At 47.9% G+C, this 16,970-nt stretch overlaps 1 protein-coding gene across 1 annotated transcript in view; it reads right to left on the bottom strand.

Moving 5' to 3' along the window:
- Positions 1-721: 721 nt before the first annotated feature.
- COL26A1 (collagen type XXVI alpha 1 chain) overlaps positions 722-16,970 on the bottom strand; it is a 157,696-nt gene continuing 141,447 nt past the window's right edge. The window contains exons 8-14 of the mRNA XM_071575250.1: positions 16,700-16,792; positions 15,230-15,291; positions 12,879-12,941; positions 10,888-10,932; positions 9,545-9,589; positions 8,523-8,607; positions 722-5,464 (exon numbers count right to left, since the gene is read on the bottom strand). Of these exons, the coding sequence (XP_071431351.1) occupies positions 5,292-5,464; positions 8,523-8,607; positions 9,545-9,589; positions 10,888-10,932; positions 12,879-12,941; positions 15,230-15,291; positions 16,700-16,792 (566 nt within the window). The 3' untranslated portion in view covers positions 722-5,291. The remainder of the gene's footprint in view (positions 5,465-8,522; positions 8,608-9,544; positions 9,590-10,887; positions 10,933-12,878; positions 12,942-15,229; positions 15,292-16,699; positions 16,793-16,970) is intronic.

Consider the following 16,970-nt stretch of genomic DNA (forward strand, 5'->3'; position numbering starts at 1 on the left):
ATCTCTTGTTTTGGTCAGAATACAATAAACAAGTTCAGAAACCAGAACTGGCACAGTTCAGTTCAGTTCAGGAAAGAGAGTGAGGGGCTGGAGCGGGGCCAGAGAAGAGCAACGAGGCTGGAGAAGGGACTGGAGCACAAGTGCTGTGGGGAGAGGCTGAGGGAGCTGGGGGTGTTCAGCCTGGAGAAGAGGAGGCTCAGAGGTGACCTCAGCACTGTCTGGAACTGCCTGAAGGGAAGTTCTGGCCAGGTGGGGGTTGGTCTCTTCTCCCAGGCACTCAGCAATAGGACAAGGGGGCACGATGGGCTCAAGCTCTGCCAGGGGAAATTGAAGTTGGAGAGCAGAAAAAAATTCTTTGCAGAGAGAGTGCTTGGGCATTGGAATGGGCTGCCCAGAGAGGGGGTGGATTCCCCATCCCTGGAGGTTTTTCAGCTGAGCTTGGCCGTGGCACTGAGTGCCATGATCTGGTAAAGGGACTGGAGTTGGACCAAGGGTTGGACTTGATGATCTCGGAGGTCTTTTCCAACCCAATCCATTCTAGGATTCTGTGATCTTGTGTTTTAGGAGACCTGCAAACATACAACCAGGGGAAGTTGGGATGGCAGGAAGGAAAAGCAGCTGCTCTGATTTCAGGCTGCAGTTTGATTGAACTTGCCCTGAACTTTGTAAATGGAGGACACCTGACATGAGGTTCATTTACAGTAAGTTTATTTCTCAGTGCATTACATGAAAGGTCTTTGGTATTTGTGGGTCCTTGAATAATGTTCCCACTCTGCTCCGTAAGAAAAGGCTGAATACAAAACATTCCATATACAGTAACAAACCCCATAGCAAATAAAGAGAAATAGATATTTTGAACAATAACATAGCAATATGAAAACAGATAAGTAACCATGCAAGGAGGTGGAACAAGCAGGTTGTGTTTACAACAAACATTCAAGCCTGCCATAAATGAGTTCATCCTGTCAGACCAGATTTATTCCTGCTCTAAGTTAGGAAATTACACATGACTGCAAGATACTGTGTATGGCTGCCCTACAAAAGACCAAATGGTTGTAAAGCTGATCCCCAGGAGAGAAGCCAGGACCATTTGCACACATACAAAACACACTGATATAAATAAAAAAAGCTACTGTGTAAGATAACTAGTGGAAAACTACCCTTTCCTTCTGTGGCTGGGAATGTGCTTGTGGACAATTATAGCACCTTTGAAGCTCTTGGTTTCACAGGAAACCAAGAAATCACAGAGACTGTGAGCAGGTTAACCCCCTAAGCCCCCAAACCCCCAGTGGAATGTCATTTGAGTGAGACACAAGCTGTAAACATGGAGGAGGATGGATTTCCAATAATGGGAATGAGAAGTAATTCCAGAAGTTGATTGTCTTTTAGAAGCCTTTGTCACAGTGCTCAGGGTCCTACAGTCCAATGGTTGATGGCAGGGAGCCCCTGGGGAGCCACGTGCTCTGCCCCACCAAACAGCACCAGCACAAGGGCAAAAGGACTGTGGAGTTTGGTGGGAGCAGAGAGGGCTCTTCTCTCTCTTTTATTCCTATTTCCCTGGGTTGCTATCAATTCCTTAGAGTAAGTGCAAATTAGAGACTCTGGGGAGAAGCCCCCCCCTGCCTGCCAGGGTCCCAGATTGCTGGTGAACACGAGGGTGCACGAGTTGCAAAGAGTTTTGGTTGTGCAATGTGCTGCTTCTGGTTAGCACAGGGCAAGGAGACCACGTTGCTGCCACCAGAGCTGATCCAAGTCACAGACACGCTGGAGCTCAAACAGACATTAAGAATTTCAAAAAAGGCTTAGGGACAAAAAAGTCTTAGGGACAAAAAAGTCTTAGGGAAAAAAAACAAAAAAGGAAAAGAACACACTATGGTATTGCACAGTATGTATGTAAGATAAAGCACTAAACATTTCAATTAAAATATATTTCTAAATGAGCACACGTTCAAATTAAATCCCCTCTCTAAGTTACATAGACATGGCAAGAAGCATTATATGCCCTGGCTGAAATGAACCTCAGGATCCTGCCTATGATGGAAAATGTGGTTGGAGTGGTTTCTTAGTCATCAATATCATTAATGTCAGTGTGTGGGGCCGTGTTTACCCTTCCAACATAATGACGCTGGGGCGGCACAACAGTGTGGTCCAACCCCTGGGTAAGCAGAGAGGAATGAAACCCCAGTGCACAGAGAAAGTCCATTTGGTGCAACCTTCCTGTCCCCCAGGCAAAGATACAGTACCCCATCAGAGAGGAGGAGCTACAGAAAGCAAGAATGTGGGGAGCAAAAGTCCCAGAGCTCATGCAGAAATCTGGAAAGGTCAATAATTACAATGGTCTCAGCCCAAACCTAACCAGCCTTTTGACAACTGACTTGGCAGGATTAATTGCAAACAACTTCCATTAAATTTTCCTTTCATCTTGCCAGCAATTTGGTTTAAATAGCATTAAATCCAACCCCCTCATCAATATGAATGCCTGAGCAATAGGAGTGACTAATGCATCAGCACTCACCAAGCCCATGCAGTAGCTTTGAGTTCAGAAGACAAACTCAGAGGAAGAAAGATTTCTCTTTCAGTTCAGTGGGAAGCCTCCAAAATGTCAGGGAAGTGAAAATGGCCTTACTGAACTCCCTCTCCCCCAAATTTACCCTGTAGGTACAGGACCAGTGCAACTGAATTTCACCATTTCCCTTTTTAAAGATTGCTTTGGTTTGGTTTAGTCCTGCAGCTGCCTTGAGGACAGGCTGTTAATGTGGCATCAGCAATAGCACCAACCTGCCCAGGGCACAAGTTTAGACTGACCTGGGATTTCCCCTCAATCTTCAGGGCCTGATTTTCCAACACCAGCTGGTTGGCACAGGGATTCATCCCCTGGAAGCCACCAGTGGTGTCCTGGAGTGTCCATGTGATCCAAGATCAGGATGGTCCCAATTCAACAAAGAGGTAACCAAGTCCTTCCCAATTCCTGCACAGTAATCAGCCTGGAAAAGGGGAAACATCTTTTTTTTTAGGCATATGTAATTCTTAAGTGGAAAGATTATTCCAAGAATGTTCCAGTGGCTGCCCATGTGGGTTCTGTACAGCACCATACACATCCTGTCCTTAGAGTTCCACTGGATTCAGAGTTGGTGCTGGATTTGAAACTAAGATGCTTTCAAAGGGACTTGATTTCATTCTCCCAAAGGGACTGTGAATACAGGATGACAACTTGAGGTCCAAAACCTGCTTGTCCTGGGCAGTTTTATTTGTTTTCTTGTCTTCTGACCATGTAACACTCCAGCTGTAACTCAGGGCAAGAAACTCCCCAAGGTTTTGCAACACTCTGGGCTTGTTTCTTTGAAATGTGCCATGGAGAACTTGGTCACTGAGAAGCAGCACCTGAACCAGGTGTGCTGGCAGCTGAACAAGCCCCACCATGGCACTGGCCAGGCAGAGTCAGGAGGCAAAAGCAGGGCAAGGACATGAACTCCTGCTGCCTCCAAGCCAGCCTAAAGTGTGACAGCAAAGCCAGGTCTCTGGTGAGTGCTCAGCATCAGCTTAAGCTGTTTCACGTGGTTTGGGATCTCTGGCTGGGCTTCTAAAGAGCAGGGCCAAGGGAAGGCATAGAGTGAATTCAGCCACCCTGAAGCAGCCTGTAAGCTGCTCATTTCTGACCATGCCAAGCTCTGCAGAGGAAGGATTTGGGTTGGATGTCTCTGTGGGTTTGTTTAGTGTATAGGGCAAGTCAATTAATGTGTGGCTGAAGTTGGGCTGGCTGAGCTCCTCATTTTTAGCCTCATTTCCAATGAGCCACAGGCTTCTGGCTTTGCCTTAGGAAGGTCATTTGTGCTGGTGAACACATGGACAGTGTTGGGCACATGGACAGTGCTGGTCTTTGCAACAGCTTCTGCCAGAGGTTCTGTAGCAGAACAGCTCACCTTGTTCAGACAAACTGTCTTGCACAGGAACCAGATACAGTGGGACCAATTTACCTGACTTTGGAGAAACACAACCTCAGCTTGATCACTTTTGTCCTGGGCTAAATTTGAAAACTGTCAGAACAGAGGAATTAAAAAATAGTGCCATCAGTTGTGTTGATTAATCTCACCCTTCCAACAAAAATCACTGTCTGCATGAATGACTTTCAGCTTGTCCAATCTGGTTAGCACAGCAGGTGTAGTGATTCATTTGTCACTGAAGGGCAGGTTCAACTCCTTAAACCTGGAAGCTGGTACTTCCCCTAAAATAACAAGTGATTGCAAAAAGTAAAATGACTCTGTGTTTAACTCCCAGTGCAAGATAAGCTCTTGACAAACCACTAATTCCTTAGGCTGTGGTTTGCTACTACACTGTCTCCAGATTCAAATGGCAAGGACTTACTCACAAGATTAAAACAAAACACTATGAAAACATTTTTCCTTATTGCTGTAGGATTAAGAAACTATTGCAAAATATCCTTTTCTGTGAATAGTTATTGCCACCACTTAAATTAATTATCTCTGGATGTGTGCACAAGATGAACACAGTATGGGAAAATTCTTGCACAATTCCATCATATCTCATGCAAACTGCTCTGTATTTTCACAGAAACAGCCTGATCTCACTGAAGATAAGGAGAAAGTCAGTGTTGCCATGAACATTTGCATCAAAAGTCCTTGTTTAGCCAACCACAAATAGAAATAAAGTCACTCACATGCAATTAGCAACATGAAAAGCCAAGATTTTGATGCTAAAGTCCAGAGAGCCACCTGGATTTTCAGAGTAACACTTCTAAATGTTCTTTCAATTTTCTAATTTGTTCTTTGCTTAAAGGACATCCTTGCAGGTCATGCTTTTATGGCCTGTGGAAGTGGTACCTTCACCTGGAAGCCAGAATGGCACCATGAAACAAAAGCAGATGCCTCCAACTAGACCATGGGACAAGGCTGAGGTTTGGCTCTGAGTCTGGGTGGGATGGATTGTCTTGGCCAGTTAAGCTGGGCTTTACTGAGTCACTGTCAAGGGCAGTGAGGAAACAAGGGGAGGATTAAACTCTTGAGACACAGCCAGGAGGTGTCATCTCTGTAGGCAGCTCTGAGAGACCTGCCAAAGGCAAACCAACAAAATCAAGGAAAACGCTTTTAAGCCCCTCTCTGAGCTATGGATAATACATTCCCTGCAACAAGGGCACAGTGTTGGCCAGGTGAGGAAACCCAGCTGCCAACCCTGCAGCCTCCTACCCACTGGATTGGCATCTGCAATGAAGCACTGGGGTACTGTATGTGTGAGTGGAGACGGGCACGGAGGGCACGGAGGGCACCGAGACGCTCCTACTTCATCCGCTGGCTCCTCCTCTTGGCCTCGGCGTCCTCCAGCAGCGAGGAGAGCACCTGGTGGGGCTGGGGCTGCCGGGGACCTCCACGCTTCATCTTGATGCTGCTCCTCAGGGGGGAGCCCGGGACCCCATCCTGGCCAGAGCCTGGCTCAATGGAAGACAAAGAGTCTGTAAGGAGAGAAAGTCACGGGAGAGCACTGTTGAACAGGGGAGGTGAGGAGGGCAGGCACGGCCCCTCGGGGTGCTGCCTCTCCTGGCAGCAGGTGCTCCCTCCTGCTGGCCAGCTTTGGACCTGGGGGGTTGCTGCCTCCCTCCTGCTGTCCTGCCATCCAGGAGGCAAGTTTAGAGCTCTGTCGTTGCTGCCTTCACACTTCTGCTCTTGCAGATCTTCGCCCTCTGCTCTGCCTAAACTCTTTGGCCTGTTCATTTGTAGTTTCATTTCTAAAGCCCTGGTCTGTTATTGATTTTAATTTTGCTTGGGCTTCAGCAGCTCCTCAGCACTGCCCACAGAGCCCTGTGTGGAGGATGAGCCAGGTGGTCACTGGGTAGTGATGCTCCTGGGGGGTCAAGGACCATCTCCCTCCTTGTAAAAAGGAGGATGGTTTGAGGCACTGAAGGATTGATCCACCTGAGGCTGCAGCCAAACTGGCAGCAAAGCTGGGGCTGGGTGTGAGCTGTCCCTTCTCCTGGCATGGCTCAGGAACACCACCCTGTCTCCTCCAGGGACCTGCCCACAGAGCTGAACAAACCCCTCTCCAGCCACAGGTGCCAATGGCTCGATGCTGCCTCACCAGTCCTAATGCCCCAGTTTCTTCCTTCTCTGCCTCCCAAGCTGGATGTGTGTGTGTGTCTCCCTGCCAAGGTCCCAACTCCCAGCCCTGCTCTGATCCCACGAGGCAGCATTTCCTTTGCAAGGGAGCCTTTGGAGGACTCGTGTCGTGTCCTGGCACCAAACCCTGCCAGGCAGTTTGGGCTGGGCCAGCTCATCTCAGGCTGCCCTCCCACTGCAGAGCTGAGCTTTGTTTGCTGCTCTGTTTTTGCCTTGTTGCTTTGGCTGTGGGTTTGGAAACCACACTCAGTGAGGAGTTTCTTGGGAAAATGAGAGCATGGGATTGGCATTTGTGTGTGGGGTTTAAAGCTGAGCTGAGCTGGGCCAGGACCTGTGGTCAAACCTTCACACCTCCAGTGGGAACACCACCAGATAGTTGGTGCTGGGTGATTAAACCTCTGTGGTGCCTTTCAGTGCTAAAGTTCATTATTTCTTGTTGTTTTATGTCTTTTTCTCTTTGTTTTTTGATTGTTTTTTTTAACCATATACACAAAGATGAACATATTTGCACAAGGGAAAAATGCCTTACTTTCCAAGTTCCCTTTCTAAACAGTATTTCTCTAGGGCCTAAAATGTGTGTTAAGTTAAAGAATGGAACTATTTCAAAAGCACAGAGTAAGAATATAATTATCTACAGTTATTAGACAAAAAGAAACTGAAATCATACAATAGAGATGTTTAGATAGGACCTTAACTAAAGTGTACAATTAAAAAGCATCCACTTTTGCTGCTGCAATTACACTGGTATAGAAGTACACGTGGGTATAAATAACTCCTCTCCATCCCAAGAGGTAACAGAAACTACATTTATGTCAATAAAAATGAGTTGCTGAAGTGACTGTTTCAAAATAACAGCAGCACATGCTTTGCTTGTTGCTTTATTGCCAAACAGAATGTAAAAAACAGGTAAACCCTACACAAGATTCTACAAGAGCTGACTTTTTGCTTTATATTATTATAAATGAAGGTATAAAGTACAAGCCAGTGGAGGTGCAGGCCCTGAGAACACCCTGCCCTTGTGGCCTGGGCTCCCTTCCCCTCTTCCCTGGAGAACATGGATTGCTGCCCAGGAAAGACAGTGGGCATCTCCCTGGGACCTCCCCAGGTCCCAGCAAAGCAGCATAAAAATATGTTTTCCCACTCAAATGCAATGAAAATATGAAGCAAAGTAGGATTAATGCAGAGGGAAGGTCAGGGTGAGTGTGGTTCAGTCACGGGGCTGTGACTCAGGGTTTCCCAAAAAGCTTCTGCTGGTGCTGCCAATTAATTTTGGAAATGGCACCTGGGGCCTCCAAGAGCCACGAGGCCACTGAGTAGGCACCAAAAGACCCTGCCCTGACACTGGCAGCACCTTGGAGTGTCCACCAGAATTCCATCTGGGCTCCAGGTGAGGTCTGTAGGCCCTCGAGGTGCTGCCTGAAGGTCACCTGTTCCTGCACTTGGGCAGAACTCTGGGCATTCTGCCTGTTTGGCATTTTCCAAGGCTAAAACAATACCCAAAGGCCACTTCCAAATAAAAGAGGATGTCAATCCACCTGGGAGTGGGTGAGCAGCTCAGTTCACAAGCACAGCCAGGAATGAGGTTCTGTGTGTAAGACAGGGAAGTGCTCTGGGGCTTGGCCAGTGCCAAGGAGCAGCCTCGTTGCTCAGGCTGGGATAGAAGAGCCAAACTACATTTTGCCTCTCCTGTGTTTCTGAAAGAGCAGAAACTGGCACAGCAGCTTTTGGGAGCTGTGAGAGAATTGATCCTCAGGTACCCCAGAAGGAGATCTGTGCCAATTAGCAAGGCCATGGTGTGGTTAAGGGAAGAAAATAGGGCTGATGTACACACTGTGCCAGTGATGGGACAGCAAACAGCCTCAGTAGATCATTTAAAGTTCTACCTGAATGTAGAATGTGGGACTTCTTTTAAATCTGATTGTAAAAATAGGTTTTATGTGAGTTACAATCACAAATGACTCAGGGGTCACTGATTCTCAGGGTGACCTGGCAGCAGGTTTGGGCTTTGCCTGCAAAGTGCAGAGCAGCACAAGGCTCAGTGGTGGCCAAGTCACTTGGAAGATGCTGTTAACAGGATTAAATTACCTGGCCAAGCAGCTCCCTGGGAAGCTGGTGGGTGATCTGTGCCACATGCCTTGAGCTGCTGCTCCTGACTTGGCTGCCTGAACTGTGATAAAAATCACTGCAAAGGTCATTTCAGCTGGCACTGCCAAGCCAGGGTGAGCAGTGCAGGTGGTGGGAGCTCGAGGACCTCAACAGCTCTAAGTCATGGTGGGTACCTGGTTTGGAGAACTTGGCTAAAGAGACAGCAGGCAGAGAGCTCAGGAGACTGGGAGGGTGTTTAACCACCAGGAGAGCCCCTGGTTCTCTGGAAAGGAAAATATCAGCAACACTTACCATGAATTCCTATCATGTGCTCAAGAATTAATACCCTCTCAGCTAAAATCTTCAGAGCCTCTCGGAGCTGTTGAACACCTTCCCCCTGCAAGGAGAAGAAAAAACAACATCATGTTGCAGAATAGGTATCTGGTTCATAATGTTGCTGCCACAGCACCAAACTATGCAGTGTGGGTGTTTAAAAATATGTACAAGAAGACACAGGGGTTAAGGAGGGATGAAGGAGAAAGTCCTGTTTAAAGAGCAGCACCCCATGTTTGCAGAGCTCTGCCCCAAAGCTCTGCCTTTCAGTTTGGTTCCTTCTTCTGCAGTGGGCCAAACCCTGGGGGGATGTTACTGTCAAACCCTTAGACTGTGCACCTTCTGTTAACAGCCCTGTTGAACTCCCTGGAAAGGAGTTTGGCTTTTAAATGACATTTACTCTGAACATCAGGGAGTCACCTCCCCACTGTTACAGCAGGAAACTGGGACATGTGCCTGGCACCATCTCTGTGCTCCCATATAACCTGGAAAAGTGGCATGTGGCACCATCCTGATGGAGTTCACACCTCTCAAGGAGCTCCTGGATGGGCCTCATGCTGCTTGAAACCTGCCCAAATCCTTCCATGGGCACTCAGGCTGTGGTTTGCTGGGTTAGGTATGGGCTTGAAGGGACAGAGAGATGTTGGGAAGTATTTTAGGGTGGGAGAGCAGAGATGTGAGGACTCCACTGCTCTGTACATCAATCTGGTGTCTTCTGGGAGTCTGTCCCTCAGCACCTGGGAGGGACAGTGGGGGAGAATTCCCTGCCTTGGAGCAGCTTCATGGGCCACAACAGCCACTGGGGACTGAGGTATTCAGAGGATCTGGTGACCTCATAGAGCAGGATTTCTGGCATGTGTTAAATCAAAGCCAATGTTCACATCACTTGCTCTGCACTCTGGACACACTCTTTGCCCCCCAGAAACCCACAAAAAAGGAATATGGTTAAAGAAGAGCCAGGAGACAAAAAGGAAAGTAAACCAGTAGAAATACACACTTACATCAGCACCTTTGTCACCTTCCTCACCCTTCTTGCCTGGTTCACCCTAAAACAAACAAGAAACAGAAACTCAGATGAGGCTGAGGACCCTGCCCAGGATCCCTTGGATCACCTCATCCCACCAACGAAGAAAACTCAAGGCAGAAACATTTCACCAGCAGAAAACAAACTCATGCTGAGGGCCAAAGTGCTCTCCTGAGCTTTGCCTGGAGCTCCCCAGAGGTCACCACCATTTGTCACTTGGATGAATTTGCCCAAGGATGGCCAGGCTGAAGGAGGGACCATCTCCCACAGCCTGGCCCCAACAAGGCCATGTCACCTCACGGAGCACTCAGTGAGCAACACTGTAGGCTAAACCACAAATAAACTATTCCTTTCCCCCCTAAACAGGCACATGTTCATCTTTGATTTAGAACTCAAAAATCCTCCATTCTGCTTCATCAGTTACTCACATCACTCTCTGCCAATGAAGATGCTCATTAAGCTTTTCTTGAACAAAGATCCCTCTGTGCTGGGATATGAGTCTTGTGTCCCACCCAGCCTGGAAGTTCATGCACTTCCCAAAGAACAGATGACATGGAGACATGAAACCACAAGCTAAACATAAAAAAGACTAATAAACCAGAGAATAAGATAGAGTGGAAGTGTCTGGGCTCCTCAAGCTTGTTGGACATCCCTGAGATGCTTGCAAAGCAGGGCTGAGCATGGAAGGAAGGACTAAGAAATGATGTGTGAAATGATGAGGTGGAAATAAGGACAAGAGATGAGAAACTTGGATGCTGCCAGCCAAAAATCCCCAACCTGCTCCACCAGGTCCCTGTCAGCCAACCCTCAGTGCCACTGGTTTGTTTGCACTAAGCCACATGTGCAGACATCTCTGTGCATCTGCTCAGGGACAGCCAAAAATCATCTGGAGACACCTCTTAATGTCATTGAAGGGTTTCCAGCTCAGCTTGGCAAACCAAGGTGCAAGAGGCAGTTGAGAGCAGCTTTGAGCTGTTTAACTGTGCCCACCTCTGGGCTCTGGTAGTGGCAGGAACCTCATGGGGCCTGGGAGGGGTCCTGTGTGCCCAGGTTTGTGCAGGGAACATCTTCAGGCAAGGCAGACTCCTGGGTTGGAGTGATGCCTTCCTGACTGGGGTGTTACAGCACTGGCATTTTTACACCCAGGAGGATCAGGTTCCACTAGCAGGGGAATTCTTCAAGGTGAGGTTGTCTGAGCTGGGGACAGCTGAGCTGAGTGTGGCTGAGAGCTGCCTGAACCAGCTCCAGGTCACTCAGTGGCACCTGCAGTGCCACCAACCCCATCTGAGCTTTGCACCCACCCACCAGTGCATCACTTACAGGAAATCCCTTAATGCCCCTCTCTCCAGGCAGACCTGCTTGCCCCTGTTGGAAATAAAGTCAGTGTCATTAGCAGATCCTTTGCCATTTGACAAGGAGATAGTGGAATTTTCACTAGTGGAATTAAAATGGCTTAATGAAAAACCTTACACTTGGGATAATATGAAAAAAAAATTCCTCTCCCTTGACATTATCACTTTGAGACAGCAAAAGGGGGTTATGGTTTTCTGTCAAGTGCCAGCTCCAAATCCCATCATGGAGGGGCTGGGGGGGAGCTGCTCAGCTCAGTGCCCTCTCTAAGAAGATTAGCAGCTTTTTGAACTTTCCAGCAGTCTCTTACATTACACCAGGAAGGAATTTGGCTGCAGATTTGCCCCTTGCAAAGACACCACATCCTTCTCTCTGATCAAACTGCACACAGAGCCCAGGGCTGCCACCAACCACTGGTTCAATCTGCTCCTGCTGCACACACACACCCTGACCAAAACACAGGGACAATATTGGGATTGGTTTGGTTTTTATTTTCTTCCTGCTGTGCTGATTTTCACATTTCTCAGTGAGGTTTTTCTGTTCTTTTCATGTTGGTTTGGGGCAGAATGAAATGCCATTGAACTGAGCATCTTTTTTCCCCCATTTTCCTTCACTCTGGGTAGAACTCCTGACCAGGAGAGCAGTTGTAATTATTTAGTAAGAAAGCAGAAGCTTGGGAAGAAGAGGTAAAACACAACAACATCTATAGAAACCCATTAATGAAAGAGCCACATATTTCCCCTGACTCTTCTCCCCAAGACATGCACAGCAACAAACCCACCCTTCTTTCCCTAAAAAAACTACCTATATGGTGGCAGATTTTTGTAGTATTTACCAGGAAGGGAGAGCTGCTGGTTTTGTGTCCCTCAAACTGGTGCTTTATAAAAATCCAACAGGCCTTGGGTATCTACCAAACATTCCCATGGAGAGCTTGGCCAGCCCCAGGCAAAGGCCCCTCTGGACAGGGAGAGCTCTGGGAAGAAGGCCCAGTGTGGCAGGTGCTAAAGGAAAACACTTGGATTCTGCACTGGAAGGCTTGTGAAAAGGCACAGGCAAGAGGAAAAATCACAAAGAGGGGCAGAACAACACACTCCAAATACACAACCAGGCTGTGCTCCATGCCCAGGAGGAACAGAGAGGATGTTACCAGCTTCAAGGGGATCAAAGGATATCCAGGCTGGATGGTGGAAATATCTCTTCTCCCAGGCCCCCAGTGCTCTGCACAGTGCCTGGAGATGATGTGGTGCATCCCTCGTGGTGCCCCCCTCCCTGGCACTGTGGAGGGTGGACAGAGCCTGGCTGGGACCAGCACATACAGCTGTGCCATCCAGGGCATGTGCTCTGACTGCTCCACGTCCCTTCCGATCTGTTCTCTCCAGGATTAAGCAGGAAGAATGTGTAATAACACTTTCTCAAGTCTCAATAGATATTATAAACCCTCCTCTGCTTTTCTTTGCAGCTGCACAGCTCCTCTGCCCTAGCCCTAATTTGTATCCACCAAACCCAAAATTGCAGCCTGGAGTTGCCAAAACCAGCATTCAAAGCCACACTCACACAAGACAAAAAGCACACAGAACATCCTTCAGGAATTCTGACACAAAAAGCTGTTGGCTTCCCTCTCCATGCTAACAGAGGATAGGCAGGGAATACAACATTTTTTCTACTTATCAAGACAGTTTGATATTTGAAAGATCTCTTTTGTCCCAGAGGAGAAGGAGAGTTACAATTCTGGATCCTTTGCTACCTAAATCCTTTTGGGAACACCAGACTTTGCAAGCCACTTGACCCTTTATCTGTGCAGCAAACCCTTGTTTTGGTTCTTGCAGAAGACCTACAAAATCTGCATTTAAAACTGGTGATAGCTGAAGTCCCACCAGAGTTTAAAGACCTTTGCTGTACATAATTTCTGAGGCATCGGCCCAGCTGTTGGTGGGAACTCCCCTGGGGATGTAAAACCTTACTCTGTCTCCTCGGTCTCCTTTGGATCCTTTTGGTCCAGGTTGTCCTGGAGATCCTGGTAAGCCCTGGAAGAGAATGAGAAGGAATTCATTTCTGCTGTGCATCCTTTGTGGAGGTGCAGTGAACACATTTCCCAGGGATCCTCAGCTCCTGAAAACCTCACACACCATCTGGCAATGGGGCTGGATTCTCTTTCCCCCTCAAGCAAACACAGTGAGACTTCTGTTCACAGACACCCCAAGCCTGCAGATCCCTCTCTTTGGGTCTTTAAATGCACTGCAGGGCCCTGATGTGACATTTCTGAGGGGCCAGAATGACAGGACAGTTCTTGTTCTCAGTTACCAAGAGGAAATTAATACCCAGGTAGGATGGGTAGCTCAAAAATCCCCACTGCTTTCCCCCACCTCTTAATTGCCTCAGTGGGTGGCAGGAGCAAGAACACATACCTGAAAATTAATTGGATTGTGCAGTGGAAGTTATTTTGAAGCTATTCACTCACCCTAATAAACAATTTTCAAATTAAGCCCAATCTCTACTAATAATTTTGCTCCCTGGGTTGAATAAATCTCTAAGGCAGCCACCAACAGCTACAAAGGGCAGTCTCCAGATTTCTCCTAATTGAACTGCTATGCAGAAATCGATCCAAATTCTGAACTATCCACCCAGTGAAGCCACAGAGTGGGACTGACCAATATTGTTTGTTTACATTCAGCATGTCAGCCCCCCACAACCACAGCCAAGATCCTTTTTTCCACCTCAAGAGACTTGCACAGGGTCTTGGAGTGTGCAGAAATGAGCCTGGAGCTCCCTCCAGACCCTGGTGATGTGAGCCAGCCTGGGTAACAGCAGCCCTCCCATCAGCATCCAGGGAAAGGGGCTCTCTAGGATTGCTGGGAGGAGCTCAGCCCCTGGTTAGGAGGCTGGACACACATGATTTAAGGGTCTAAAGGAGGAGCAGTGTCCCAGCTCCAGCTGGGAGCCAGCAGTGCTCACCATTCCCACGTGGCTCCTCCTTGCCTGCTGCCTCCCCACCACTCAGCTGAGCTGCATCTCCCCTGGGCCCACTGAAGAGTCAGAGGCTCAGGCCTGGTCTAGGAGGTTAATTAGGACTGCTAAATGAGGTAGGGCACAAACCAGGCTTGGCCCTGTGTCAAAAACATGCAGCATGAACAAAGCTCAAGTGTCCACAGAGATCCTTTGCTCCTGACAGCTCTCCACAGTGACTCTCAGTGCTTGGTTAGACAGGGAATGCTCAAGAACACTGAATTCCACAGTGTGAAAAAGAAAAGATTTACAGGGTGTGCTGCATGTCAAAAAGCCAGACTCTACTTCAGAATCTCCTTATGAATTGTGAATTACTTTACATTTAATCACATTAAACTGCATCTGTCATTTGGCTGCCAAATCTCCCACCGTGTTCCTCTCTAGCTGGAGTTTCTCATTGTTCTCCAGAGCATTCCCTAATTGAAATGATTCTGCTACACTGGCAAACTTTCACTAACCTGTTGTCCATTGCTCCTTCAAAGTGGTTAATTAATACATAGGAAAGATATCTTTGCTCAGTTCCAGACCTCCTCTTGTCAGGATCTGAGTTACCTCCCTCTGCTGAGTTACTGAACCTTTCTCTGTGCTCTCCAGCCATGGTAGATGCCTTTGAAATATTTGATGTTACTGGTTTACCTCCACATTAAGCAACACTCTTCCCAAAACTGAGTCCCTCTGTGTCAGCCAACCACAATCTGGAGCAGCTTGGCAGTTCACTCTTCATCATGACTTCACTTCTTTCCATCTAACCAGCTTTTTCCATCTCTGTGAGTACTTTGCCTTCCTTCTACTATAAATTCTTTTATCACACTCCATTATTATCTCCCCTCTCCATGATGTTTGTATCAATAAATAATCAAACTGATGGGAATCTGTGATATTTTTCCTGAACAGAGAGTGCCATGTCTGAAAAAAACAAGCTTAACAGATTCACTCTGGTGAACTGGTGAATTCCCAGTCATGCACTTTTGCTCTTTTTATGTGTTTCCCAGGAAATGCAGTATTTTTCTAGCACTGTTAGTGAAGCCCATGCCAGATCCTTTGCATCAGCTCAGGCCACACTGAGATGTTTTGACACAGCAACAGCAAGATGTGTTGTTATGATTAAGGGAAAATGTGGAAAGCACAACTGTTTCAACCTCTCAGCACAAATTAGGAGGAGAAAAAGGCATTAAATCACAGAATTCCACAGGGATAAAAAGAGCAGATCTAACTCTTACAAACTCCTCTCTCTCTCTGTGCAATGGGATGATGTTTCACCCCTAACCCCCAACTCTGTCCCTCACCCCAAAGCACCAAAGCTCCTTACTTGTGATCCTGGGGCTCCAACAGGTCCTGGGGGCCCTTTGGGTCCTGATGCTCCTGGTGGCCCTGGAGGGAATTGGAATTGGAGACAATTTTGAGGAGACACTGAAGGAAGAACCTTAAATTCCAAATGCCTGCACTTCCTTTCATGCTCTGCTGAGCCTCCCAGTAGGTGAGAGCCCTTCATCCATCCCAGGAATCCATCCCACACTGGAGTGCTGCTGACACAACACATCCCTGTGCCCTGGGGAAGATGTTAGAGCTCTGGGAGGAATCCAAAGGTGAAAATAGGCAGGAAGGATGTCACTGACACCCTACATTTCCACTGCTTAAAACGAAACTTTAGAGCAAACTGAAACCAGATCTGTGAGACAGCTACATCAGAGCAAGAGGCTGCAGGTGCTGCTCCTGAAAGAGTCTTGTGGATGGCAGGGAAGCCACAAGGCTGCTCCAGTTGGTCTGTGGTGGGTCAGAAAGGTGATGATGAACATGAAGGAGATGGAGCTTGGCCACAGCCAGGTGAGAGGCTGAGTGGGGCAAAGCAAAGCTCTCGTTCTTGGCTCACTCCAGTGGCAATAAATTAAAGTCTGTACCACAGAAAAGCAGCTTCCAGGCTGAGTTAAACACTGTCTAAACAGGTCAACTTATTTTACACAGTCACTTTTGAAAAAATAATTATATCTCAACAGGAGCTGTTAAATTACACCTGTGCAAATGGGAGACAGATCTTTGCTCAGTCTGAGCTTAGCAAGACTCGTCTCTGTTTGAGTTGTCAAAACCCTTGAGATGAAACAATGTGGACATTACACACAAAGTACAGCTGAATCAGCCTCAATCATTAATGCACCACACAAATGCTTCAGTCAAAGAATAAAGGAATTGAAGGATAATTGAAAGGCCCTCCTAATGAAAGGAAAAGCCTTTTCTGCAACTAATGGGAGTTCACTCCTAAATATGCATCATACAGGGAAGTGCTGATGTTTGCAGGAATATTATCATTTAAGCCACCCATCAGTACAGAGAGAAAGACTTGCCACTCAATTTTCATCCCAGATTCTGATTTCAGTTATGCTGGTGAAGATTTGGAGTAGCTCAAAGCAGCTCCAAAGTCTCCATAAACATCACGGAGCAGTTGGCCAGATCCTGCTTGGTGGAGCTCCACAGAGCCAGGACAGGATTTCAGCAGGGCTGAGAAAACTCTGCTCTCCTAAAGGAATTCCCTGCACAGCCCATTCTTAAAGACAGACTTTTAGTCAGCCCCTTCTCAAGATGTGTCCTGCTGAAAATAAAAGCATCTGCCACTATCAAGAGATGAGAAACCTGGTAGTTCTTGCCACCTTCCCACTGCTGGCCCCACTCCTGCACCTCCAGTAGGGACCACTTGGCTCCCCTGCAGGCAGCCCATGACCCCTCCATCAGCAGTTCCTGTGCTCCCCTCCCTGCAGCCCAGCCCTGCAGCCCAGCTCGCTGTTACCTGGTGGCCCCACAGGTCCTGGCGCTCCCCGTGGCCCGGGCAGCCCAGCCATGATGGTGTCGATGACGGTGGAGGCCAGCTGGGCTTCTCCATCTGTGCCGAAGAGCAGAGTCAGTGGCGAGCAAACTCGATTATCTCCAAAATCCTTTGGCGCCCGTTGCTGGCCAAGGGCAGGCAGTGCTGCAGGATGCTCACTTTGGGCTCTTGGAGCACTTGCCCTTTGCTCTCTAAGGGCTGAGTCCCCCAGACCTGCAGAGCTGCCCATCTCACC

This window comes from Pithys albifrons, chromosome 21, assembly GCF_047495875.1.
Source record: "Pithys albifrons albifrons isolate INPA30051 chromosome 21, PitAlb_v1, whole genome shotgun sequence".
Lineage (NCBI taxonomy): Eukaryota > Metazoa > Chordata > Aves > Passeriformes > Thamnophilidae > Pithys > Pithys albifrons.